The 26,832-nt window shown below is 31.4% G+C and overlaps 3 protein-coding genes and 2 long non-coding RNA genes across 8 annotated transcripts; 2 read left to right on the forward strand and 3 right to left on the reverse strand.

Moving 5' to 3' along the window:
- Positions 1 to 657: 657 nt before the first annotated feature.
- Positions 658 to 1,831, reverse strand: LOC104793430 (uclacyanin-2-like). Its single transcript, XM_010519781.2, has 2 exons — positions 1,545 to 1,831; positions 658 to 1,296 (listed from the first exon to the last, which is right to left on the reverse strand). Exons 1-2 carry the CDS (start codon positions 1,717 to 1,719, stop codon positions 875 to 877), a joined length of 597 nt encoding a protein of 198 aa, XP_010518083.1. The 5' UTR covers positions 1,720 to 1,831; the 3' UTR covers positions 658 to 874.
- A 4,872-nt stretch (positions 1,832 to 6,703) lies between these two features.
- LOC104793431 (uncharacterized) lies at positions 6,704 to 9,321 on the reverse strand. 4 transcript variants are annotated; one of them, XR_002032460.2, is made up of 5 exons: positions 9,166 to 9,321; positions 8,191 to 8,265; positions 7,946 to 8,096; positions 7,569 to 7,737; positions 6,704 to 7,112 (listed from the first exon to the last, which is right to left on the reverse strand). It is a non-coding gene; the product is annotated as an uncharacterized LOC104793431 (long non-coding RNA). The 4 variants fall into 4 exon arrangements; XR_769294.3 differs by having other exon boundaries at positions 7,942 to 8,096; XR_015560036.1 differs by having other exon boundaries at positions 7,942 to 8,096; positions 8,264 to 8,324.
- On the forward strand, positions 6,886 to 9,307 carry LOC104793432 (flavanone 3-dioxygenase 3-like). The gene is made up of 3 exons (XM_010519783.3): positions 6,886 to 7,137; positions 7,496 to 7,743; positions 7,848 to 9,307. Exons 1-3 carry the CDS (start codon positions 6,886 to 6,888, stop codon positions 8,422 to 8,424), a joined length of 1,077 nt encoding a protein of 358 aa, XP_010518085.1. The 3' UTR covers positions 8,425 to 9,307.
- Positions 9,322 to 10,395: 1,074 nt separating the features above from the next.
- On the reverse strand, positions 10,396 to 11,634 carry LOC104793433 (uncharacterized). Its single transcript, XR_769296.3, has 2 exons — positions 11,495 to 11,634; positions 10,396 to 11,344 (listed from the first exon to the last, which is right to left on the reverse strand). It is a non-coding gene; the product is annotated as an uncharacterized LOC104793433 (long non-coding RNA).
- An 8,944-nt stretch (positions 11,635 to 20,578) lies between these two features.
- On the forward strand, positions 20,579 to 22,343 carry LOC104793434 (phospholipase A(1) DAD1, chloroplastic). The gene has a single exon (XM_010519784.3). It carries the CDS (start codon positions 20,751 to 20,753, stop codon positions 22,101 to 22,103), a length of 1,353 nt encoding a protein of 450 aa, XP_010518086.1. The 5' UTR covers positions 20,579 to 20,750; the 3' UTR covers positions 22,104 to 22,343.
- The last annotated feature ends 4,489 nt before the right edge of the window (positions 22,344 to 26,832 follow it).

Raw genomic sequence — 26,832 nt, forward strand, 5'->3', positions numbered from 1 at the left:
GGCATTGCCTTCAGGTTTGTGTTCTGCACATCTTGTCTCATGTGGTCTAAAAATTGGACGTAGATTTTTTGATTGACTAATTAAGGACATGAATTTGATCATGCAAGCTTCTAATATTTTTTTTCCAATCATATTTGGTGGCAGGAGTACTCTGCATAAAAATCCAATGCTACCATGATTCTCGTTTTCGGCTGCTTGTGTCTTTTAACAAAATTTGTCAGAAAAAAAAATAAGACAACCTAATTTGATCTATACTATACCCTGCCTGAATTATATCCAAGGGTAGTTAAATTTGCAACCAATATATATATCGTCAATGTACATATCTAAAGCTTTTTGTACAGCTAATCTAATAGTAATTAACTATGCCAAGTTGCATACCTTTATATAATCTCTTATTCCAGTAACAACTGCCATTTGAATAAACATTGCTAATGTCTCTTAGTTGTTGTTGATTCAGCCATTATAGACAACATAATATTATAATGAAATTAATTAATTTACTCAGAAGTCATAATGAATCCGGAGGGGGAAGGTTGAGGAAGAACTACTCTACATGTGATTCCAAAACCAAAAAGATAAAATATATGGAGAATTCAGAAAAGAACGTATGATCACGAATGTTGGAGAGTGGTTCCTCACGAATGGAAAAGAAGATGGAAATTAATAATATTTTTATTATACAACAAGAGAAGAAGTGAATGTGATGATCATGATAACGATAATCAAATGCCGAATAATAAAATCCTACGAATAATGAAGTGCTTCGGACGACGTGGCACACAAACCCAAATTCTCTTATACAAAAGTTACAACCAAAACCCAAATAATTAAAAAGCAAAAGCACTGACTCCACCCTGGCTCTCTAAACCAATTACATCCACAAACCATAGCCCAAAACCATCGAGACTCCGACCAAAACGTAACTCATCACTCCCTTAGACGCACCACTTGGCTTTGGTGGAGGAGGAGAAGTTGACCCTGAATCAGGTGTGGGTGTGGTCGGGGGTGTTCCGTCAGCCGACGGTGAGCCCGGTTTGGTAGGAGTTTCCGGAGTTGAAGATGGGGGAGAAGGAGTGGCCGGAGGTCCGGTAGAAGCGGCTACGACAGTAACGGCTAGCTTCATGCCACCTTCACAGTGACCAGAGGTAGGGCAGATGAAGTACTTTGTTCCTATTGTCTCGAGATCGATTGTTGTGTCTCCACCAGAATGGGTATCGATTGGTGTGCCTCCACAGCTATCGTAACCGGCTTTGTTTACCTCGTTCACTGAGTGTGAAAGACCATACGTGAACTCTGCGTTTTCCATTCATATAAAAATATTAGAACATTAAGAAACAAAACCCTAAGTAGAGAGAGCTTCATTGCGTAATACGTTATCTCGATTTCGTCAAAACTATATTTACTTTCAGGTTGGTTATCAGATTAAATCATAAACCCCAAAGCCAGAAAATATGAAACTAAATTTTAAGATTACTAATTACAAAACTTCAGTTTGAGCCTGAATATATATAAGTTAACGGGACCGAACAACAATAACTTACTTAGAGTGTCACCAACTCTGAAAGTTTTTCCGGTAGCCCAAGCTTTGTAGTCCACACCACTGGTCCATTGAGAAGCGTCTCCGACCGTGTGAGTCACAGCGACTGCGGCTGGGACGATGGCCATGACCAGGAGAAGAGCAATTGCAGCCATCTTGGTTAAACCATTCATTGCCATGTTGTGATTAGAAGAAAGACAATTATTGTAAAGATGTGTATAGAAGATAGAGAGTATGAAGAGAAGTAATGGTTATGGTGTCTTATTATATAACAAAGATATGTGAGGAAGACTATGGGAATTAAGTAAATAGAATGTATGAAAAAGTCGCCGCCTCGCCAACTCATTCAACAACTTCATCCTTTCTTTTTCATTTTTTTTTTGTTTTATTTTTATTCATTTCTTTGTTTTCTAAGACATTGTCATGATGCGTAACTATTATGCTCTTATAGTCTTATATATTCAAACAAAAATATAATAAAGGAATGGATCAATTAATCGAATTGTTCTTTTAAAAAAAAAAATTCGTCAAATTAATCGAATTGGTTGATGGTTTTCTTTGATGTAAATTATATATAAACCCATCACCCTATTTGACGGCTTCTTCCTATTTGGCTTTTTATGTTTTTTTACATAAACGTGTACTGAGAACATGGGTTTGTTAATCTATTCTATTAAAGCTAAAGTATTCACTATATTTAAATTGGACCATGATTTTTTTGTTTTAGTAGGTTTTTCATTAAAAAAATGATTAGAAAATCACTTAATTTAATTAAATTAACTTATAGTTTTGATTTATCTAAATGACCATTATACCCTTGGGTCGATCACTTAAAACTAACCGGGTCGGGACGCGGATCCTCTCTGAACCGAAAATAAAAGAAACAAAATTTGTGGATCTGTTTGTTCTCCAGATTAATAATTTTTGGATCATGTATGTTATTTGATTCAAGAATAGTTAAACACACAACCAAACAGAGGTATAATCCCTATAAATAAGGAAACTGGTATCAGAGTATTTAATGGTTTCAGTAATATCAAATATTAACTACTACAATACTTAATCCCTATAATTATTACGAATATTAATATTAATGAGAAATCTTTAATACTTATCAATTGTGACTTTGTTGTTTCCAAAATAATTAATAGATTAAATACGAAATTGTATATATATGTAAACTTATTTGATTTGCTTTTATATTGTGATTTACGGAAACAACAAATCAACTTAATACAATTAAATATAAAAAAATCATCATTTAGTTTAGATTTTCAATATTTCCTTAACAAAATTATAATAATTAATTATGATTAGTATAGATGGAAATAATAAAAAACGCAGAAATTATATATATGTAAAGTTGTAAACTAATTTATAAAAAAGGTGTATTGTATATCCCACATCGACTAAATATTTTAGAATATGGTTGATAATCACTATAAATATATGACTAATATGTTTTAAGTATAAATGAGCAAGAAGCTTGATTTATCAGGTATCCAAATTTAACAGTTTAATTTGGTTATATATTTGAGCATATTTAAACTTTTAAAAGTAAACATAAAATAATATATTTACGTTTTTTTAAAAAGTTTAAGATATTATAAATATTTAAACTTTTATAGAATGTTTAAATTATTATAAATATTTGAACTCCGTCAAAAGTTTAAAATATTATAATATATTGAAAATCTATATAAAATATTTAAGTAATATTAATATTTTTACTCTTAAAAGTTTTAAAATATATAAAAAGTTTGAGTTAAATCCGTTAAAACATGTATTTTTATCAAACTATAAATTAAATTGGGTTTTTCACAATTTTGCTGAGATTTGATATATCAAATATTAACTTATAAATAATAACCTAAATATAATTAATCTCACTATAAATACAATGGTTTCCTAACTATTGAAATATCTCACACTAAAATTTAACAAGCAACTTCTCCTGTTTTGACGACAAACCAAAAAAAAAAAAAATTCATCCTCTTACAAAACTACTTTCCGATATTGCGATGTGTCTATCCTCTTACAAAACTACTATCCGATATTGCGGAGTGTCTATTATCTTACAAAATTATTATCCAATATTGCGGTGTATCTGTTTCTGTGAAAAACTATATTCTACAAACTACTTACTCTATTAAGATTTCCAATTCACTATATAACCCCAAATATACTAATAAACACTATACAAACAAAGAAAATACTTCAAAATAAAAAAAACTACATTAAAAAAATACAAATTACAAAAAAAATAACTAACAAAATATTTAATTTCGTGCTGTAGCACAGGGTATCACCTAGTATGAATATAAGTACGATGCAGATAATGTATATCGATCATAACTATTGTATTTATTAGTTGACAAGAATATGTATTGTGTCTATCACTTAATTAACATGTTACAGATTCTGGAGACAAGTTAGAAATTTAAATATTTTTTCCTGAAAACAAGTTTTGTTCGTATGCCTTAAAAACAGTATATTTGAAGAAAAGAATTTTAGCTATATTTTTTCTCCTAGAATCTCAGACAAAAATACAATTAAATGTGTACACGGCTGAATCACAACAATGTTTTCAAATATGTGATTTCATGTAGTATTCTTTTGATTTTATATTTTGTTTGTCTAATTGGTATATAATTATTCTCACCCATTCAAACTTTTTTTTTAATGGGGGGTTTTGTGTAGATTGAGTTTGAACAAGACTTTATCAATATAACTCCTTAAATTAAGATTTCTTTGTTGAATCACAAAACATATGAAGGGGTTTTATGTACTACTCATTATTGTGTCAATGGTTTGTGCATTAGCAAGGTGTTTGACCATAGACTAAGTTCATTATTCAAAAGTAATCAGATTGGAAATAATCGCCGAAGGCATTGGGTCATAAGTTGTACAAGAACAAAAAGATGAACAGATATATATTCAAAATGACATCCTAACTTTTATAGAAATTAAAAATTTGTAATAAAATTGGGAATTAGGTAATATCAAAATAGTAGGAAGATGCCTAACACGTTCTAATATACTTGTCAATGACCAAAGATGGGTATATGGTGTTAGGTGTGAAGCAAATCTTTACAATATTCGAAAAATATGAATACATACATTGATACATACATAGGAAGCCAACAATTTTGATAGTAACTCATAAAAGCGAAATGGTCAATTATGAAAGAACATAAACCAAATAGTATAATCACTTAAGTATTTTATTACCTATCAACTTACTTATTTTGACCAAAACAGATTTTAGGAGATCGTAAAAAAGAACAAAATTTAGAGGGGTCTTCTAGAGGCGGTCCAGAGCGTACCATGTTGAGCTTTGATTAATTATTATCGTGTCATCCATTAGCTTCAAAAGGGGGAGAAAAAAATAAAACTTAAATAATATGTATCACATTCGTAATTAAATAATATGATGGAATTTTGTATTATAATATTATAAGTTAAAACATGTTGAATTGGTTTTATTCTTAATACTATATATAGCAAATCTTGTTCTTTTTTAACCACGTTTGGAAATAGTTACTTTAGAAAGGTAAATTGTTTACCCAATATTTCCGTGACAGCTACATACATAACAATTAACATAGTCTTGTTAAGCTATACACGTCAATGACAAAAAAAAGATCCAAAATGACTCAGAAAAAGTCGTGGCAAATCGAAACTTACGACTTCCTAGCAAATGAAAATGATCCAATTATGAAAGCATGTAGAGTCGAGAAGTGGAAACCAAAATATCCTTCACCTTTTGTTTTATGAATATCCTTCACCTCCATAAAAGAACAAAAGAACTGCTACTCCACTCCCACCATCAAATCCCGTTATCATAATCGGCCCATTTCTTTCGGCCCATAAAAGAACTTAACCAAACGAGTTTTTGATTCAATTATAGAAAATAAATAAATAATGATCTCTCTAGTAGTTTGTCTACGAAGGGCATCTTCGATAACTTTGTTAGGTGTTCTTAAGATCATTGGTTTAGATATTTTGTTAAGAAGTTGGTTTTTGAAAAAATATGTTTAAGATCATTAGATTTAATAATATAATAATCTTAAACATATTACAATTTTAAAAACTTTAAAAAATAACATTTAAATTGCAAACTTAAAAAACTTATACTAAAATTCCTCCAAAACAAATAAATGTTTTCTGCTTTGCAAAAAATTGTATCCATTCACGAGTTGCCACGTCACCTAAGAACTGGCCCAAAATCAGTTCTACATCAAGAACCAACATGTTCTTCAACCACTGTTCTCTATATTTTTTATTTTAAAAAAACTTAGAACACCCCATGTATTCCCGGAATGCAGATGGCCTATAGAATACGAATGATGTCAGAAGTAGTTTCTTACTTCTCTCTCTCCTCCAACGCTAGAGGAGGAACTCTTCACCTTCGACCAGAGGAAAGACCAACTCAGCATTAGACATCTCTTTGGGTTTGGGGTACAGATGCATTTTAACATGCATCTTTATTTTCCCAATTCTCAACACCCTTAAATACCGTTTCTTTATTTTTTTTTATTTTTATTTTTATTTTGTAGTATACTAACATGTTAGAATAAATGATACAAGTAACCAGTAGTGACTACAACATCCTTATTTAGTGCTGGGTCCATGAATCTCGACCGATACTCATCCTCTTTACTGACGTCAACACTCATATAATGTTTTTTTTTTCTCTTCCCAAAAGTGGAAACCAAAATATCCTTCACCTTTTGTTTTATGAATATGGCGGTAAACCTAAAACCAGAGAACACGTTATTGTACTTTTGATCTGATCCGTTAACTTAAGAAGACTATCTTGCCCCCTGAACAGAAAACGAGTTGCTAAACCTAGTCCCCGGTTCTAAGGTCCAAACAAAACCACCGGTTATATATGACATTTTAGACCTGTCATATCCTCATGTGGACTATATAATAATATGTATAAAGCCATCCAGAACAGCAAAAAGATGCAACTTAATGAAGACGTACTGTACGTGTCAATACGCTTTCATATAATTCACATCCATATCCCACAATTTGATCTGTCACACTTCATTTAATGTAAAGATGAAGCTGCAGGTTGTTTCCAAAACCGTAAGCGAACGAGCAAAATAAAACAAAATAAAAATGAATATAAGAAAATGTCGACTTATATATATATTTAATGGATACTTGTATAAAGAAAAAGTATATACTTCTAGAAGCACTTAAACCGTATATGTTACATGTATATATACACGCTATGCATGTTGCATACTCTGTAGTAGTAATAAATAAAACGGAGCTGAGATTACTTACCAGAGAATCATTCTAGCTAAGCTAATTCTAAAAAGCAAACACAAATGGAGGAAACAAAAAAGACTTTGCTAGACGATTCTTTTACAAGTGCAATGGCACTTACCAATTCGGGTGTGCCTCAAGTCCCTGATCGTTACGTTCTTCCCCCATCGCAAAGGCCAGCTCTTGGTTCAAGCTTAGGCACCACTGAGACTACACTTCCTGTCATTGATTTCTCTCTTTTACACCAACCTTCGCTTAGATCCCGTGCAATCCATGAGATCAACATAGCCTGCAAGGAGTTTGGTTTCTTTCAGGTATCACATTTGCTAGCTATATTTCATCCAAATCATGCATGTCCATGTTTTCATCAATTCAGTCTAAACGTTCCCATGCCCAGTCACTAGAACTAGTCCTAGAGTGAGCTTATCGCTTCTACCAATCACACTTTGGATATATGACTAATTAGAAAGACGGCTATTGTCTTCTTGCATTAATGTCATGTGGAACAAACTCCCTGAACAGGGGAAAGAAGAATAAAGAAAAGACAAAATCCTCAATCCCAGTCTTAAATGAAAACACAAATTGCATGCATGCATGTTTTCTATACTTGAAGCCATCTTATTCTTTAAAAAAACTAAGAGATAAAGCCATAACGTTTATACTTCCCTACAGGTTATAAACCATGGAACACCATCATCAGTGGTTAAAGATGCCCTAGACGCAGCAACATTGTTCTTTGACTTACCTGTGGAGGAGAAGATGCTTCTTGTGTCTGCAAATGTTCATGAGCCAGTAAGGTATGGCACAAGCCTTAACCATTCAACAGACAGTGTTCACTACTGGAGAGATTTCATCAAGCATTACTCTCATCCACTCTCAAAGTGGATTGATATGTGGCCATCAAATCCTCCATGCTACAAGTAAGTTAAACATATCTTTAGGCCAGCTTCATTATCTGAAACCTAGCTCTCTCTTAGAATGAAAAACTTATATTATTTTCTGATTTACTCCCTCGTCCTTTCAGGGATAAAGTGGGCAAGTACTCAGAGGCAACACATGTGCTACATAAGCAACTAATAGAAGCTATAGCAGAAAGCCTTGGACTGGAGAAAACTTACTTACAAGAAGAGATTGAAGAAGGGTCGCAAGTCATGGCAGTGAACTGCTATCCAACATGTCCAGAACCTGAAATCGCCTTGGGAATGCCACCACACTCAGACTTCAGCTCACTGACCATCTTACTCCAAAGTAGCCAGGGGCTCCAGATAATGGACTGCAACAAAAACTGGGTCAGCGTACCGTACATTGAAGGAGCTTTGATAGTTCAGCTGGGAGATCAAGTAGAAGTGATGAGCAACGGGATATACAAGAGCGTGATTCATCGTGTGACAGTGAACAAAGATGTCAAAAGGCTGTCTTTTGCAAGTCTACACAGTCTACCTCTGCATAAGAAAATAAGCCCAGCACCGAAGCTCGTCAACGAAAACAACAATGCACCTGCCTACGGAGAGTTTAGTTTCAACGATTTTCTTGAATACATCTCAAGCAACGATTTTATACAGCAAAGGTTCATTGATACAATAAAGAAGAGCATTCCCTGAAGATGATGATGGCGACGAGATATACCAACCAACCAAACCACAGAACTCAACAAGGCAATTTTCATGGTTTCGTCTTTTGAATAATTAAGCTTCCCGTTTGTGGATTTTAGTAGTCCTTTATATATGTGCATCCGTTCTTGATGTATCTAATCTATGTAATATCACCAAAGTATCACAAAAGAACATTTTTCCACTGTTTATATTCACATTCACATAAACAGCTCAATGAAAAATATTATAAGATGTTACTTTTTTTATTTTCCCTAATGCCTTTCGATCTCTGTTTTCTCATGCAGTGGTTGTAATATACTTAGAAGTTTAATTAGAAACATATATGTGTGTAATTAGTTTCTCTGCTTTCTTGATATTGTAAATCAACCATTGTTTGTTGAATCAGTTTAAAAAAAAAAAAAACGTGAGATTTTTGGATTCATGTAAGAACAGAAGCACAAATAGTTCATAAGTTGAGACATAACGGTGTTCATGTAAGCAAAGTGCTATATAATTAAGAATCAATTTTATCAAAACTTAGACAAAAAATAATAATAATCGAAATTCATCACAAATTATGTATCTGTACAACGTCTACCGATGGTTACAGTAATTTTTCGATCAAACGGTGATTACGATTCAAGTAAGCAAAGTGCTTGTTTATAAGAATCATTTATATCAGAACTTAAAAGAGTCTTACAAAAAAAGTCTATCGAATTTGATACAGAGCATATGAGATCAATTACTTACAAGAATCTTACAAAAGATCACATAAGTATCCTCCGGAGGACACTAATCAACGTCGCGGGAGACTAATACCGTCGCGCGTAACTACGGCCTTAGCCTCTCGCTTCCGTCGGCGACTTCTCCTCGTCGCATACCAGTTTTTTTTCTCTAGCCGTCTCTGTTTTTTTTTTTTCGATTTTACGGGATTATCGAGTTTCCTTTTTTTTTTTCTTACCGTAGGTACTTTACCATTTACCGTCGCATATCTTTTTCTTTTTCAGTTTTTCTTTGGCAGTGATTGGAAGCACTATGAACTGCCTATTTGCCGAGTTAAAAAAAAAATATAGCTAATGTTACCAGTCACAAGTTTATTTGAGTGGTTTGTGTTTTCTTCAAAAAGTGCAAATAACTAAGTGCATTTTTCACAACAAGGTAAATTAACTGCATGAATATCAATTATCCAGCGTATTATTTAAAAAACGCATTTAGTAAAGCAAAATAATTATTTACTTGTTTTATTTAATTAATTTATGACTTTATTTCTTTAAAAAATGTTAAATAATAAGTTTTTAATATAGAAAAAAAAGATTTCTATAAATAAAAAACAGATTTATATAAATAAAAAACATATTAATATAAACTGTTAAGTATATAATAAATCATGGGGTTTCCATATATTATTTTTAATTTTTTTTTATCCAGTTTACTTTAATTTTAAATTTATACATCTTCATTGAATTATATACAAAATTGTACAATTTTATCGTTTCATATCTTTATCATTTTTTCAAAATACTATACATATATATATGTGTGTGTATATAACCGAATATATTGTTTTATAAGTAAAACAACATGTTTAACAATCTTCTTATTAACAATACTGCTAGTAGTTTTTTCACCAATCAAACATTATTTCATATCACTTATTTTCTATAAACCGCACTTATCCTGCAATATTTTTCTCCTGTACGAACCGCAATTGAACTATACCACACAATAAAACCGCTTTACCCGCACAACCAAATACGTTGTACCATTCAGACACTTTATGTCGGCTCTCTCTTTTACCTTTTTTACCACAACCAGCCTTCTTATTTTATCCTCATTTTACCTTTTCTTTTCCTTTTGGACCTTTTGGTCAACTCAACCAGAACTGATTTTGCTGATGGTTTAAAATTTTACACCTTTGAGACGAAATATTAATTTGTAATCGTGTTTGTAGCCCAATAATTAACTATTTTAGACGAGATATTAAGCCCAACAGTTAACTTTTTTAGACGAAATATTAAATTTTACAATAATTTTTTTTTTCACAGGTGAATAAAATACTAATTTACAATACGTGAAACAAAGCTCTCCAAACTGCATTTTCAAAAGGTCTTAAACTCGCTGCCAACAATTCAAAGGTAATATATTACATTAAATAAATAAGTTACAATGAAAGTTATGGGAAATATTTCAATTAATTACTTAGCATGCATAAAAACATATTACGTCTTACGAATTTAAGTAGAATGATCTTTAAATTAAACTCTATTTGAATCTCATATATATATAAAGTACATGGATTGTTATACCAAATTATTGATTCTGTTTCATAAAAAGTGTCATTTCACATAAATTAAGAAAAACTTGAATTATGCATATATGCCCCTATTTAATAAATAATTTATCATTTAAATTTAATAAAAAGAGTTTTGGATTAATTAAGGGTAAATTAGAAAATATAATGTCAAAAATCACATTGGAAATATAAATTGACAGTTTTTGTGAAACAAAGAAAAAACTCTAAAATGACACTTTTGTGAAATAGATGGAGTAAGTGTTAGTATAAATGATTTTGGACAAATATTTTTACCAAAAAAAAAAAGATGTTGTACCAATATATGTTCCGACTGGATAAAATTTCTTGAACTAATTCAGTGACCAGTGTACTTACCAAACGGTAAGTTATCAACGGCCTACTTGCGGTGAATAATGGCTTTTACATATATAGACAACATCAACATGCATGCATTCACCTTTTTTCGGAAAAAAAAAAAAACATGCATGCATTCAACAAAAATAAAAATACATAATAAATAACTAGTGTTTATAATATACCTTGACGATGAAGAAAATACAGTGTATATTGAATCAATGTATACGTACATTGATGTTTTACCTTTTGAACAAAATTGATATTAACTTTCCTTGAACCCTAAAATACAGAAACAAAAACTTGGGTTAACAAAACAGAAACACGCAGGTTTAGACCCTCCTTCTTTTAACCCCAATTACTACGTATATACAATTGGGAGTAAAAAATTATATTAGTGATAAATAAAAAAGGTTTCTTAATTTGGCTTACCTTATAACAATAGCTCTGATCACTTGGTCTTGCAATTATGTAGCTACATGAAAATTTATCAATTCACACACATCGTGTATAGTAAGTAAATGAAAATATAAAACAAAGAAACAAAAATAACCGTAATTAGCTGTTTCCTTCTCAAAATCAGTTTTTCGGCAAAGACTAAAATAAAATACAAGAGGATTCATAAACTAAAACATCTACAATGAAGGGGAAAAATAAGAAATTAAAGTATGTAGTTCAAATCACGGAAAACAAATGATGAAAACCCTTTTAACACATCCATGCATTTTAAACTTCACACTCATCAGTCCAAAACAAAACTATTGAGTTTTTCACTTTGCAAAACATTAAAAACACATATAGAACATATCAATAGAGGAAATTAAAAGAAGAAAACAAAATTAAAAGAATGAGGTTTATTGAAACTAAGATGCGAAATCTCCAGCTCGGACTTGAATGTATATATGCATTTGAGCAAGAGCAGTGTCTAAGTACGTACCTACATGCATACAATGTATATAAATATATATACTAGTCCTGATCATCACTTTTCAAGATACATGAATAATATATAAGTGCAATGAAATCAACCGGCGTGCATGAATCTTCTATCTCTGTTTCAACGGCGCAAAGTACACAAGTTGAACGAAATCAGCTTGTGTTATATAAATTATGAATGCGTTTTGGCAACATTATGCGTCATTCCACCAATAGGGTTGTTAGCATAATAGGTCAAACAAAATATTTTAAATAAATTTTGCATTCGTATGGTTTATATTAATAGTCAGCACGGACAATTTGGTTCCATCACTTTTGTTTGTTTCTACATCTATATTAAAAGCTTCAATTGAACTACTTAAAAATAATTATTAATAATTTCCTACATGCTAATGCAAGATACAAAGAACCAACCAAACCAAGACGGTTCGAGGGGAGACGTAAGAGACAGCACAAGTTTTGTCTATTTTGGTAAGAAATATATATAAATTCACAACGTTTCTGTCGGTTTGCAAGAGTGGTATACTGGTATTTAATGTTTTTGAATTTGAGGACAGGCACCGTAGTAGATTCTATTTATCTTGCTTTGTTCTAGTATTATTTCCAAAACAAGAAACAACGTACGTACGATAGTTTTGCCAATACCGCTGTCCACTTGTCCAGTCAAGTGCAATGGTCAGATTATTTAATTACTTGAATATACGTACGGTGTATCAAAAATAAAAGTTAGCGAGTTCCACTTTTTTCTTTATTTGTCACAGAATATTACTCAGAGTCACAGTGCGATCAACTCCTTTGAACCCTTGTTATTTCCAGTGTGTTCATGACGAAAGGAGTCCGATACAAGAGACGTCGCCATCTTTTTTATACTAAAAGTGAAGGCTTTTATATGCCGAAATTAACACAAATTTTGAAAACTAAAATTCTATTATTAAAACGTTCATGATGATAAAATGTAACTAAAAAATTAATCGAAAGGAATCAAACTCTAATCTAAACTCTTCAAACTTATTTACAATGACTTACTTTTAACAAAAAAAAATTCGTAATGAGGGCTACCATGAAATGATGATCCATATATAGAAGCTTTTGCCATAACTAACGCTAATAATATTAGAAGTTCATGATGCATATTTAAATATTAGTCCACAGTTAAAGTATCTAGTTCATAGTTCATGATAGAATCGTAAAAAGTAGTCGTAAATCTAGTGGCGCATCATGCAACGGATCCACCGCTTCTTTGTTTCTGGACTTTTAATCCACCGTTTGTTGTAACAATTTAGATAATAACAAATATGGATATCAAATAGCCAGCTGTTAGCCTGTTACAACTTATTATATACTATAATATACGACGGCCATATATCTCTGATCGGATGAGAAAAAAAAAAAAACATATTATTATATTGACTCAGTTGGGCTAAACCCAAAACGTAAATATGAGTATCTGGAAGAAAAAATCAGTTGGGTTACAAAAAACGATGGGAGCCCAAATTCTTGTTCAACTTTGGTTTCCGAAAGGGGATCCAATTGATTTCTCGCTTGTAAAGTATCCAAGAGGGATGTACATCATGTACTACTGTATTTAAACGAAAAACAAATTATCGAGTCCGAGAAGGATACATTAAACAAACTTTTCTTTCTATATAGATAGCTTAACAGCTTTTCTATGATAGTTTGTACAAAAGCGTAATCATGGTACCAAAAAAGTGTAAATAACAAACTTTGGAGAAAAAAACTGAAGATAGTTTGTGTTTATGATAAAATTTAATTTTTTTAATATACATAATGATAATTTGTGTTTAACTATTGAAGATAAGGTTGTGCAGTTAATAATAGTATGAGATAACAATAAATGTATATTGCGATAAATATAGTTTATAGTGTATATACTCTATATGAATTACTTTACCAAGTCATATCTCTTTATAGGACTTAAGATAGACGTGTGTTAGTTATTTCAACCTTCATTATTGCTAGCTGGTTTTCCTAACTGGTCATTTTTGCGGCCAATACACTCAAATACTTTATTTGGTAATTGTATTGAATTAGCAATGAGTTATGAGATTGATTGTTGTGGACGGTGGCTACATTAATTATGTAGAACAAAACAAACTAGTTCTAATGTAAATTAAAAGTACGATTTGAGTGATAATTGATGGACTTTGGTCAGATACGAAAGACGGCTGGATTTGGACCAGCTCTGTTGACTGATGTGGTCATACAATATAATTGCAAAAGTTTTATATGTTTATTAAATAATAAAAATACACAAATGTTGAAGAGTATACTGTATAGTTTGTATTAGTAATAGTATCAACATTATTTATATAATGCCATCAATTATATAATATTATAACATTCTAATACTGTATTATCTATTTGATGGCATTAGAATGGTATACTATAAATATGTATGTTGATACTTGATACAAAGTTACTAATACATTGTACGTAAAATATGTTGATAAGGATGAAAAATTGAAAATGTTGTTTAATGGTACAATTATTACAATATAGTACTGGATTTAACACTCTCAGTAGCATTAAGTTTTTTTTTTTTTTTTTTTTGTCAAAAGTAGCATTAAGTGTGATAACGATTTACTTGTGTTTTTTTATAACAACGACGAAATTATATTTGTTCGAAATTTTTGATTTCGATTCATAATTAAGTGTTTCAACCGATTTTATGTAGCCTTAGCTCGCACTTTTTTAAAGATACTCCTAACAATTTTACTCTTTTTTTTCTTCAATTTCATTTATTTCTTGCATTTAATCAGCGAGTGTGAATTTTGCAAAAAAAAAAATCAGCGAGTGTGAATTGGTTTCGATCATTAATCAAGCAACATATAATGAGCATTTATTACTTAAAAATACATATTCACATATAACAAAAAATGATTTTATAATTAGTTGGTCTTACAAAAAAAAAAAAGGAATCAAGTAATCATTTGGGAGGAAAGGAAATAAAAATAATAAACATCAAAGGCAATAATTTAAGTGGTTGGTGAAAGGATATAGAAAAAGAAAAATAGTCAACAAGAAAATAATGAGGAAAGTGGACACTTTGTTTTTCAACAATTCACCTTTGTTGCTTGTGTCTACTTTGGCAAAACTCTCTTAATTATTAAATTCATCCAATAGCACAATCCCAAACGAACTTTTTCAGTGAAGATTATATTTAAATAATATCTGGTCCATAGAATTTCTATAATTTGAAAATGTCTTATAAATAATCTTAGCATTGTTCGTTTTAAATGTAGATGCATTTTTCATTTGTTGAAAAGTATCAATGATAGATAGATAAGCAAAAGTGTTAATAAAGAGCGGAATACAATTTTTAGACTTACTTTTATCAGGAGCTTAAATTTGTATTTTATGGTACATGTACTAATAATGTGTACAAATGTAGAAAACTACTAATTTTGAATAGTCCTTATTTCATGACTTTTGTTTCAATCGAACCATGTTATTTTGTTAGAAAACTTAAGTACGTATAGTAACAAACGCACAAAATTTCAGTAACTTTAGACCATTTAGATATTATTTTACCATTTTAAAGGAAAAAACTGCTATTATTACTTTGTAAAGTAGAATCCAAAAGAATTATATAAAATAATTCAATATTTAAAAATTTCAAGAGCGTAGAAGAGATACTATTGGAGGCAATTGGGACATGGTAGAAGAAGCTTCTTTATTACCAAATTAAGTAAATATCCCAAACAATTCCATTTTTCATCTAAGCTTAATGTCACTATTCCCTAAATTAATTACGCAAAATTTCATTTTATGTTATGATGGTTGTTTGATATTTTATTTTATTCCCTCCTAGATATTATCTTAAACATCTAACTATTGTGTTGAGTAATTTGGTGTACGTAATGTTAAGAATCATTTGGAAATTTGTAATCTTTAAATTATGTTTGCTGTATTACACTTTTTGTTTTTTTTAACAATTGACTTGAACATATTTATACCACACAATAGGATGATTTCCAGTACCCAAATATAAATAATTCACCAATAAATCAAACACATCCAACAAAAACTAGCAATTAGATAAGAATTTAAACATTATTATTTAATCCTGTTAATCGCCACATTTAGTTTTTTTTTTTCCCTTGATAATTCGCCATATGTAGTAATGCAATCACTATTTTACGATATTTTTAGAAAATAAATGAGAAAAATTCACCCAAAAAAGAAGTTGGTTAGCTGGCTTCTGATGATTTTTATCGGCTCGGCTATGACTTGAGAGACGCGCCGGACAATGTTATCTGGCTTTTGTGGATTTTACACTTTTTTATTTAACAAAGCAATGAAAAATATCGCTGTTGCTTAAATATAGCACGTGGAATTTATTATTTATGTAAGAAAAAGGTAAATAACACGGTTTTTATATATGACCAGGGTTTAAATCTTAAAATAATAAATATGTAATAGGACAATAATATTCACGTTATTAAGATATATCTATAGTTATATGTACTGATTAAACCAGTATCACTTAAATATCCAATTATTTTTTTTAACAAATTTTCAGTTTGATGATGAAATTTTTTCATTTGAGACTACTGTATATTTATTATTTAATTAAAGAACCAGATTAGAAACTGTATAACTATACTCTAATCATACTTAATTATAATATGTGTCAAAAAATATATATATTTTGAACGAAAATATGTCAAAACTTTAGGATTGCCTTTTTTGCCTTTTTTTGAATGTTATTATTCGAATTAAATAACTTATACTATTAAGTATTAACTATTAATCATCATGTGACACACTTAATGTACAGTAAAATCTCATAAATTAATAATGTTGGGACCAAGACATTTTATTAATTTATAGTGATATTAATTTATCTATAAATTAATAATTATTATTTTATACTGTAAATTAATAATTATTAATTTATAAGTATATTTTTAATTGTTTAATTTTTTAAAATTATGAATTGAGACAATTTTTGCAAAATAAGATTAGAATTTTGGATGTTGTAAATTTTATGGTACTAGAATTAAATTTGAAATAATTAAAAAAATATTATTGACAATGAATTACAAATATTATAAATAAATTCACTTATACACATGACATAAATATTCAAATTTATGAATAAGAATATCAATTATTGTATTTTAATAGTCTATCAAACTATCAAAATGTAAATGATGCATATTTAGAAATTGAAAATTTTAAATGTTTTAGCTGTTTTATGAAGTGTTATAGAATATTTTATATCATTATAGTTTGAAGATACAACATAACAATTATTGTATAGATATGAGGTTTAAAGGAAACATAATTTACTATATCAGCATATATATATATATATATATATATGTAAATTTACATGATTATTAATTTATGATATTATTGGGACTATATTTTACATGAGGATTTCAAAAAAATTATTATCTTATTATCTTATCGAATTTTCTTATTTTTTACACTGTTCCGACTTGGGATTAACAAAATTGATTAATTTATAGTGTTTATTAATTTATAGAGGTTTTAATGTATTTTTTTAAAAAGTCTATATATTTGCTATCTAGATATCATATAATAGTATTCCTTTTAACCACTAAACTACTATGAGTTGGTTTACTTATTATGCATGAATTTGTAATTTTTGTTTCATATTTTTTAATGATTGCATATTTAAACGTATCTGGCTAGTGTAAGAACATATAAGAAATCCATAATAATATGTAGCTGATCCTAGGAGTAGGGGGTGACTGGAATTGGATGATAAATAATATATACCATAAATATATTAAGGTGCAAGATTTGGTTCTATTCTACTATACAAAGAGACCAACCATAAAATTGTAAACAAGATCATCAATTTATGTATGACAATTAAAATATATACATTCATCGCGTAGAAATCTGTATCTACATTGATCTCTCAATCTTTGGTCGGTTCACTTTACAAATGGTTAGGCCGAAATAGTCGGTTTAGACGTTTAGAAAAGTTCAAAACCAAAGTATATGTCATCGCCATCACTCAATTCATCTCTATTGCCCTCCTTTAAAATTTACCTCTTAATTTTCTTTGGGTAAAGAAAAAATAAACTCTTTAATTTCTCCCGTAACAACGTGGAAAAATGGTCCCGAAAGGAGAAATGGCCAACGTAAATGACATTGAAATAGTCCCATCGGCGAAAAGGGTGAAGAGAAAAAAAGAAAATCATATTATAAAAAAACTAATTAATGGCTTTTGTGGTGTGTAGTTTTGTGTCCACAAATATATGAATGGTCACGTTGGTTTGATATATCCAAAACGATGACATTCAAATGGGGGAATGTAAGTACGTGTTATAAACCAATAGACCTAAAGTTGTGCATGCAATTTTTGTTTACTACGAAATAGGAAATTAGTTCCCAATTGGTTGGAACATCAATTCACTTTAATTGTTTAAGTATTTTGATCCTATCACTGACGAAGATATATTCCATGCATTCCATGTGTATCTTCTCCTCCCTTGTATTTATGGTTTATCGTGTAAATTGAAACTCTTCTCTTTGAGTTAGTTCCTGACTTTTATTTTCTACATAACTCTTTTTTTACTTCAAATAACCTATAATATGTAAGAATATATTGAGAAGCTAAATTGTTTTATTACTAGCTAGCGAGTCCCACGTGGGTAACATTTGAAATGATGTATAGTAATGTGAAATGCTTAAAAGGATATAGAGTTAAAACATTCTTTCAGAAATCACGACGGTAATGAATACAATATAAAGAAAAATATTCATTATGTTTAAACAGCTAGCTAAGAGTGTAATACGCTTTATAAATGAAAAGAAGCTATAAGTTATTGAATAACACATGTGATGTCAAATAGTAAGTAATTCACGTTGCACTTCATCTATTCCTCGTTTTGTCCGATCAACATATCACTCTAACTTATTCACTTGGACTTGTTATATATATATAACCCGTGATATATATAGGCAAATAAGTTAAATTTCATCGCAACATTTTATATATTGATGAACAAAAAAATTGAATAAAATTATAACAATAGCATAGTGCTCGACCATGACACTTTTATAGGGTTGCAATTGTCCAAGAAAATGAAAGAAAAAATGGTATTACCATATTAATGGTTGCAATATGGTTTCATTAATTATGTAAACTCAAATCAAAACATATTCCACTACCTAGCTACGTTAACATCAATTATTAGTGAAAACCAATTAGAGATTGACCAAACGTTTATTTATTAACAACCACATAAGTGTTTTTCTCTTTCAATCTGCCATAATCGATTAAGTTTTTCCAAATGTGTCACATCGATGACAATTGAAAGACTTGGTGGACAACATTTTTGACATTTAGTGGACAACTTTAATCTTTTTGGTGGACAACTTTAATTTTTTAAGACAATAACCCATTCGTTCGCCAACTTTAACATTTTTGGACAATTTTAACTTTTTTGGTGGACAACTTCAACCTTCGTGGACAACTTTAACCTTTTTGGTTTTAATTTTGGTGGACAACAATTTATGCCATAATGTCAAATATAGCACATTTCGTAAGATTGAAAACAATATGGCACATTTGAAATTTTTTTAAAAAAATATAGCAGATTTGACAAAAATGCCTTGAAATTTTATTTAGTTGTATATCTCCAAAAAATGTATACCATGTGTGTTTTTTTTTCTCTAAAGGAGTATCTTGCATACATAGAAATATGGTACATGATTATATATATATATATATATATATATACCTAAACATGAAACTTGGTGTTATATATTCGAGAGAAAAGATGGTAGAAGGGCGTGGGGAATGCAGGAGGAAGGTGCATACGTGCGTACTTTCCTTCATCACCCAATTGCGGCGAATTGGCTATATAGCCGGTGCCTTGGGTAACATAACCACACGATATAAGCCGAGTCGATACACTTTATGAGCCGTATCATTCGAGAACTCCCACGTGTCTACTCCCATCAAAATCATGTTATGAAGCGACGGTCCGATATTTATTTTGATACACACTCCTTTCTCTTCTCATCTCATCTCAGTCGTCCATCACTGCTCTTGTATCTCTCATTGTCATACATTTAACTTTTTTGGTCATCTATCAAAATCTTGGTGCTGTATGCAAATGAACTGAAAAAAAAAAAAGAAGTAACGTAGAAACCATTAATGATGATCTCAAATATTTGATTTCACATTCTCTTTCTAAGTGCATGTTAGTTAAGTAACAAAAAAAAGACAGAGCTTATGTGTACCAACCATATATGATCGATCATTTATATATATAATAGTATGAAACTTTGTCAAACAAATTTCGTCAAAGACTGTTCTCAATATCTTAAATAAAATAAATATATATCATAATACAAAACCCAGCTTATTGTTAGCTTTCTATATTTGGTATATTTATTGCTTTTACATACACGAAAACTACTTGAGAATTGAGATTTACGAACACACTAACGAATACAACTGTGTATGTGGGCATTATAGATATAAATTTATATACTTTATATTAGCATAGTCCACAAAATTCAGAGTCCCAGTCCTTTCCTTTTCAACAATCTCTCTAACTCCACTATACATCCCAGTTTCTCCCACTATAAAAATAACTCGTTTCCTCTCTCTCTTCTTCACTTCACATACCAAAACTATCTTCAAGAAACTCTCTATATATTCTCTATACAAAGTTTAGAGAAAAATTTGATTAACCAGATCAAATATTTTATAAAAATTAAAGGTATTTCTCAAACAATGAGATTATCTTTTTCTCCCATACGTCCGCATAGTGTAGTGACGCCTTCACTACCAAAACACGACGCTGTGTCTTATATAAATGGTACGACGTCGAATCGTCAGTGTCGATGTGTACTTACTCTTCCTTCTCCTACAATCTCTACTTCCCGACCACCGGTTATACCCAAACCAGAAACCTGGGAGAGTTTGCTACTAAACCAAGATCAAATCTCCAGCGAATCCTCCCCCTCTGGTTCTAATTTTCCGGTTAAGCTTGGCCGGAGATGGATGGAGTACCAGGGGCTTCAAAATTGGGATGGTCTTTTAGACCCATTGGACGATAATCTCCGGCGAGAGATTCTCCGGTACGGTCAATTCGTCGAATCGGCTTACCAAGCATTCGATTTCGATCCTTCGTCTCCCACGTACGCGACATGCCGGTTTCCCAGGAGTACTCTGTTAGACCGATCCGGTTTGCCTAATTCCGGTTATCGACTAACGAAGAACCTCCGTGCCACGTCAGGTATTAACTTGCCACGTTGGATTGAGAAAGCGCCAAGTTGGATGGCTACACAATCCAGCTGGATTGGTTACGTGGCAGTTTGCCAAGACAAAGAAGAGATCTCGCGGCTTGGTCGTAGAGACGTCGTCATCTCCTTCCGTGGAACCGCCACGTGTCTCGAGTGGTTAGAGAACCTTCGCGCAACGCTGACTCATCTCCCTAATGGGCCCACTGGACCGAATCTAAACGGGTCTAACTCTGGGCCCATGGTCGAAAGCGGGTTTCTAAGCTTGTACTCTTCAGGTGCTCACAGTTTGAGAGACATGGTGAGAGAAGAGATCTCGAGGCTACTCCAATCTTACGGCGACGAGCCGTTGAGTATAACCATAACCGGCCACAGCCTTGGAGCCGCGATCGCGACACTAGCTGCCTACGATATCAAGACGACGTTCAAACGTGCGCCCATGGTAACCGTAATATCCTTCGGAGGCCCACGTGTCGGAAACAGATGCTTCAGGAAACTCCTTGAGAAGCAAGGCACCAAGGTTCTAAGAATCGTGAACTCCGATGACGTGATCACCAAAGTTCCTGGAGTCGTTTTAGACAACAGAGAGCAAGACAACGTGAAGATGTCGTCGTCGGCAGCGTCAGCAATGCCGAGCTGGATACAGAGACGCGTGGAGGAGACGCCGTGGGTTTACGCGGAGGTCGGGAAGGAGCTTCGGCTGAGCAGCCGTGACTCGCCGTACTTGAGTAGAATCAATGTGGCCACGTGTCACGAGCTGAAAACGTATTTACATTTGGTAGACGGGTTTGTGAGCTCCACGTGTCCATTCAGAGAGACGGCTCGGAGAGTTCTCCATAGATGAAGATTTAGATTTTATTCATTCGACATTCTCAAACGTACGATTTTAACTTTTGAACAAAGTAACAGATCTCTAACTTAGTCGTAGAACTAGGAACAACCGAACAACAAATTAAGTAGAAGACAGCTCTAAAAGAGCGAAAAAAATGTACTGTAAGCTCCGTATAAATCTCAAATACTTTATATATGCTGTTTTTTGTTTGGTATTAAAAAATTGGCAAAATATTAATGTGGTCATGATCAATCATAAAGTTTTAGTCGCACGAGAGCATGTGTTTCTAACACTCGCCTTAAAGGCGTAAATTGTCTTAACTCGGGAAGAAGTGAAAAGACAAATGTATCCCTATCTCCGTCCAAATTTGAGAATAATATATCAAATGATGGTGCCACGTAAGCACCGACCGTTTAAAGAAGTTGACTGGATCTGTTGTACCTTGCAAAAAGATTCAGTTACTTGTGAGAAATAAATCTAAAATCCAAATGAAAACACGCAACATGCGCCGTCCATTTATTTACCGTATAACTTCCTCATTCATAAATGATTAATGACGCGTTATATATATATATTTCTTTTTGTAAAAAAAAACATAAACGTTTTTGTTATGAGCGACATTGTTTCATTAATACAGAAGCAAAGGCTAACGTTATCCAATATACGTTTTATGAAATTATCTAAAAAGGATGAAATAAATTGCTATACATTACAATTTAAGGCTGCAAGTTTTTTGGGTTCAATCTTTGGAGTAGTGGTTAATAGTAAAGTTAAAAGGAAAGAGTTTACAACAAGTAGCTGACGTGATGGACGGAAGGGAAGGGAGCGAATGTCATCGTTGTAATATACTGTGTTTATAATTAACTGTTTACTCGTAAATTGTTCATTTTCGTTTCAACTCTATTGGCATAAAAGTGTTTCATGTATATTCAATAGAAATAGAATGTCATGTTATTTTAATTAGTTTATATACACAAATAGCATTTTGTTAGAACTATATGTTATGCAAATACTGTATATCTCTTTCTCACTTAATTAGAATTACATAATTTTTGATTATTTTGTGTTTTGAAGAAAATTCAAACTATGAATACACGAAAATAACGTAGAAACATCCTTTTTAAAAATAAATATATGAGATGAGGCATATCTTGCACATGAAAAGGAGAAGAAAACCTGGAAATGGTAGAAGGTTAGTTTTGTTTAATTTGTACTTAGGTTAAATGTTTTACCAACTCTAATCATATGAATTACATTGTCATCAAAATTAAATATAGTTTCTATTCAAACAACAACAAAAAAAAAAAAAAAAATCCCTTAGCTGAGACATGAGAGCGGCGGCCAAAGCATCACTATTTTTGTGGTCAAATGGGAGGAGAATATATGGCCTGAGATCCAAGCCGTATACCTACATATATAGGCACGTCCTAGTCTCAAATATAGATGTACAAAAGTGAATAGATCGCATAACCGACCCATACCTAAAATGATCCAAAATTATATTAATATGGAGACCGCCACATATTTTAGATCATCAACCTTATATTGAAGTTTCACTCATTTTCTATAATGATTAAAGTTAGATTATAGAGGTCAATATATCTACTTAACTTTTTCCGTTTCCTGGTATCGTGGACACCTTATAGCACTTCAACTATATTTTCCGACCACTTTTTCGTTTTAACATAAAAAGTTTCAAATTTTATTCATAAAAGGGACTCTTTTTTAAAACTTTGTTTTTCCTGTTCGCGTGTGCATTTTCTCTAACACTGGTCCAGAGTATACCATCTACATATATAATATAATATAATAAGTCATTTACACTTAGTATGTCTACAAATTTTAGTATGTCTTTCGTTTTTCTTGTTAGAAATTTTATACATCGATTTCCCCCCCCCCCTTTCTTTCGTTTGGTATATATTGATATCGTAGAAAACTTTCATCAGTTTCATAACGTATAGTATAGTGTACATAGGTGTCAGGTGACATGTATTTGTAAAAAAAAAACATTTGTTCCCCTAAATATAAGTTCTAAAGTACATATTACATTTTTTATAGAACTAGTAAGTTATTTTGGGCGTCGAACACAAATTCTAACTTGCGCTTGATACATGATTATACCAAAAAAATACAAAAGAATTAAAAAAAAAAAGTTACGGTGACAAGTTCAAAATATTAATCGAAATCCAAAAAAAATATATACGTGAATCATGTGATATGTTCATATGCAAACAAATGTCATCTTAGAGCTGTCAGCCGACTTTTGAACAAGGACTAAAAACAATCTACGCCTACGCCATGCGGAGAACACGCCAAGTCGCCAACAACTAGGTACTTTATTACAAATTCTAAATTATATTATTCTTTTGTTGACGGGATGTTGATGAAAATGATGATTGAATAGTTAAACACTACTGCATTATTTCGTACTTTACTCTTTAGCCATAATTATTCGTTGGTAAAACATAGAAAAAGATTAGTTATTTATTATATCTTCTATTTATTTTATTTTTCAAGAAAATTCTTCCAAATCATTAACAATTCTAAGAAATTATGACATGATCGTAAAAAAAAAAGAGCAATCATAAAATATACACAAATAGATGATGACGTATAATTGACATAACACGAAATTAAAATATGTGACAAAGTATATGAGTATATAAACGATATATAGGTAGAGGAATGTGTACGTGTATATGTACATGTGTGTATGGCTTTATGCCTCCTACATCTCAACATTGTGCAAAATTGCGGCTGTGTGCCCACCCAATAGAATTAGTCAAAACAATGAAAATCAGTGCATGTCCTAATCTCTCTCACCCAACTTTCACCTTCATTTCAGTCGTCTCATGCAAATTTTTTGGTCAATTATATTATTATCAAACAACTACGGTTTTGTAAATTAGTTCCAAGAAAAAAAAATGTGTTGCATATTAAGATAATGCACGGTGTATTAGTTTTTAGAACAATTTGCTTTTTACTCAAAATTAATTGAAGATTATATAGGCTATGTTATTTTTTATTTATTTCACATTTACTTTGTACTCTTGATCCAATACTTTTACACGTTCACATTTCATTTTTTTTTTCTTTAAAAGGAAAAGTTTTGTTTTTCTTTTCTTTTAATCGTCTAACTGAACTGACCCTGCGTTCTGATTTCTGAAAACGAATCTATAAAGTAGATATGGTTTACAAAGTGAAAAGAGTCGTCTACTCTTTTTCAAGTTCGTACTTCAACATTTCCAGTTCCAGTCGAAGTCCCAACGACGTGTGAGGTGTGAGGTGTGAGGTGTGAGGTGTGAGGTGTGAGGTGTGAACAGTATATTTGAAAATTAAATAGTATTTGAAAAATCTTACAAGCTAATTAGTCGTACGTTAGTACGTGTAGAAGACAACAGCTGATAATAACTCCCCAATATCCGACCAACGCAATGTACTGTATCATGTATTCATGCGTCTGTATACACATTCCCCATCAGATATTAACGACTTTAATATAAATGAGAAAAGGAAGACATACCAAATGCAATGTATCATGTGTGTGTGTGTTTTTTTTAACATCTTGCTTTATTAATATTAGAGTATTACAAACATTGTAGCAGCCATTAAGGCAAGGTATCAAATGTTTGATAAGTACTTGACATAGTGTTTGCATAAGAAGAAAGCTTGTCTGCTGCTTTATTCATGTCTCGAGATACTTGTTCCAGGAAACATAGGGGAAGTTTTGACATCCAAAATCGGATATCACATAGAAGTGGACCCAGCTGTAGATGATCTCCTTGTTTATTGATCAATATTACAAGATCTAAATTATCTTCTTCAAACCAAACATGATGATAACCTCGGTAATAAACCTCTTGCAGTGCATTCAGGAAACCTAAAGCTTTTGCTTGTAAGGTAGTATGGGATTGTTTAAGTTTAGCACTTCCTGATAAGATCACAATACCACACGAGTCTCGTATTATCCATCCGGTAGTTGTGAAAGCTCTTCCTTGAATGAATCCACTATCAAAATTGCATTTAAGCCATCCTTCAGGTGGTAGAGACCATTGTCGATTTGCAGTAGTTATAGTTGTCCCATTATCTTGTTTTGTAGGTTGTGTTTGTGCAGTCATAGCGTCAGTTCATTCACTGACATCTTGGAATCCTTTATCAGCAATAATATGTGGTCGTCGGTCTATTTTCCGAAAAATGAAATTATTTCTCGATTTCCATATCACGTGTGTATTCTCGTATATATAATAAATAAGAAAAAGAAGACTTTAAAAATCATAAAATACTTCCTAGTTATTATTTCACTCTTGTGTAATTAGTTCGACATGTCAGTTGGCAAGGAAAGAAGGAAAACATTTTTATTATCTAAGTTTTTGAAAAGACAATTAATGAATATTAAGATTAACTTACATATATGCAAGTTCATATCCGTCAACAAAATAGTCACACGTGTGTGTATCAAACTTGTAACAGAAATAAGTACATTGATCAAGTAGCAGTATTTTGGTATTATTAAGTATAAACCATGCTGTATATAATTAAAACATAAAAATTGAGATAATATAAGCTGTAAAAACGAGAGAGCTATTAACACCATCATTAGCCCAGCATCGTTCCGAACGTTCCTTTTAAAATATATATATATATATATATTATTTTAATTACAATTAATTGTAGCTATTCAAAAATTGATACATATTAATATTTATTGAGAATAGCTGCTTACACAAGCAACAGAAGAAAC

Source organism: Camelina sativa, chromosome 6 (genome assembly GCF_030686135.1).
Source record: "Camelina sativa cultivar CO46 ecotype springtype chromosome 6, ASM3068613v1".
Taxonomy (NCBI): Eukaryota; Viridiplantae; Streptophyta; class Magnoliopsida; order Brassicales; family Brassicaceae; genus Camelina; species Camelina sativa.

Coding starts and splice junctions, on each gene's coding strand:
- LOC104793430 (XM_010519781.2), bottom strand. CDS start 1,719: ATGGCAATGAATGGTTTAACCAAGATGGCTGCAATTGCTCTTCTCCTG. Junction 1,297..1,544: donor CAGAGTTGGTGACACTCTAA/GTAAGTTATTGT, acceptor TGGAAAACGCAG/AGTTCACGTATGGTCTTTCA.
- LOC104793432 (XM_010519783.3), top strand. CDS start 6,886: ATGGAGGAAACAAAAAAGACTTTGCTAGACGATTCTTTTACAAGTGCA. Junction 7,138..7,495: donor AGGAGTTTGGTTTCTTTCAG/GTATCACATTTG, acceptor ACTTCCCTACAG/GTTATAAACCATGGAACACC. Junction 7,744..7,847: donor TCAAATCCTCCATGCTACAA/GTAAGTTAAACA, acceptor TCGTCCTTTCAG/GGATAAAGTGGGCAAGTACT.
- LOC104793434 (XM_010519784.3), top strand. CDS start 20,751: ATGAGATTATCTTTTTCTCCCATACGTCCGCATAGTGTAGTGACGCCT.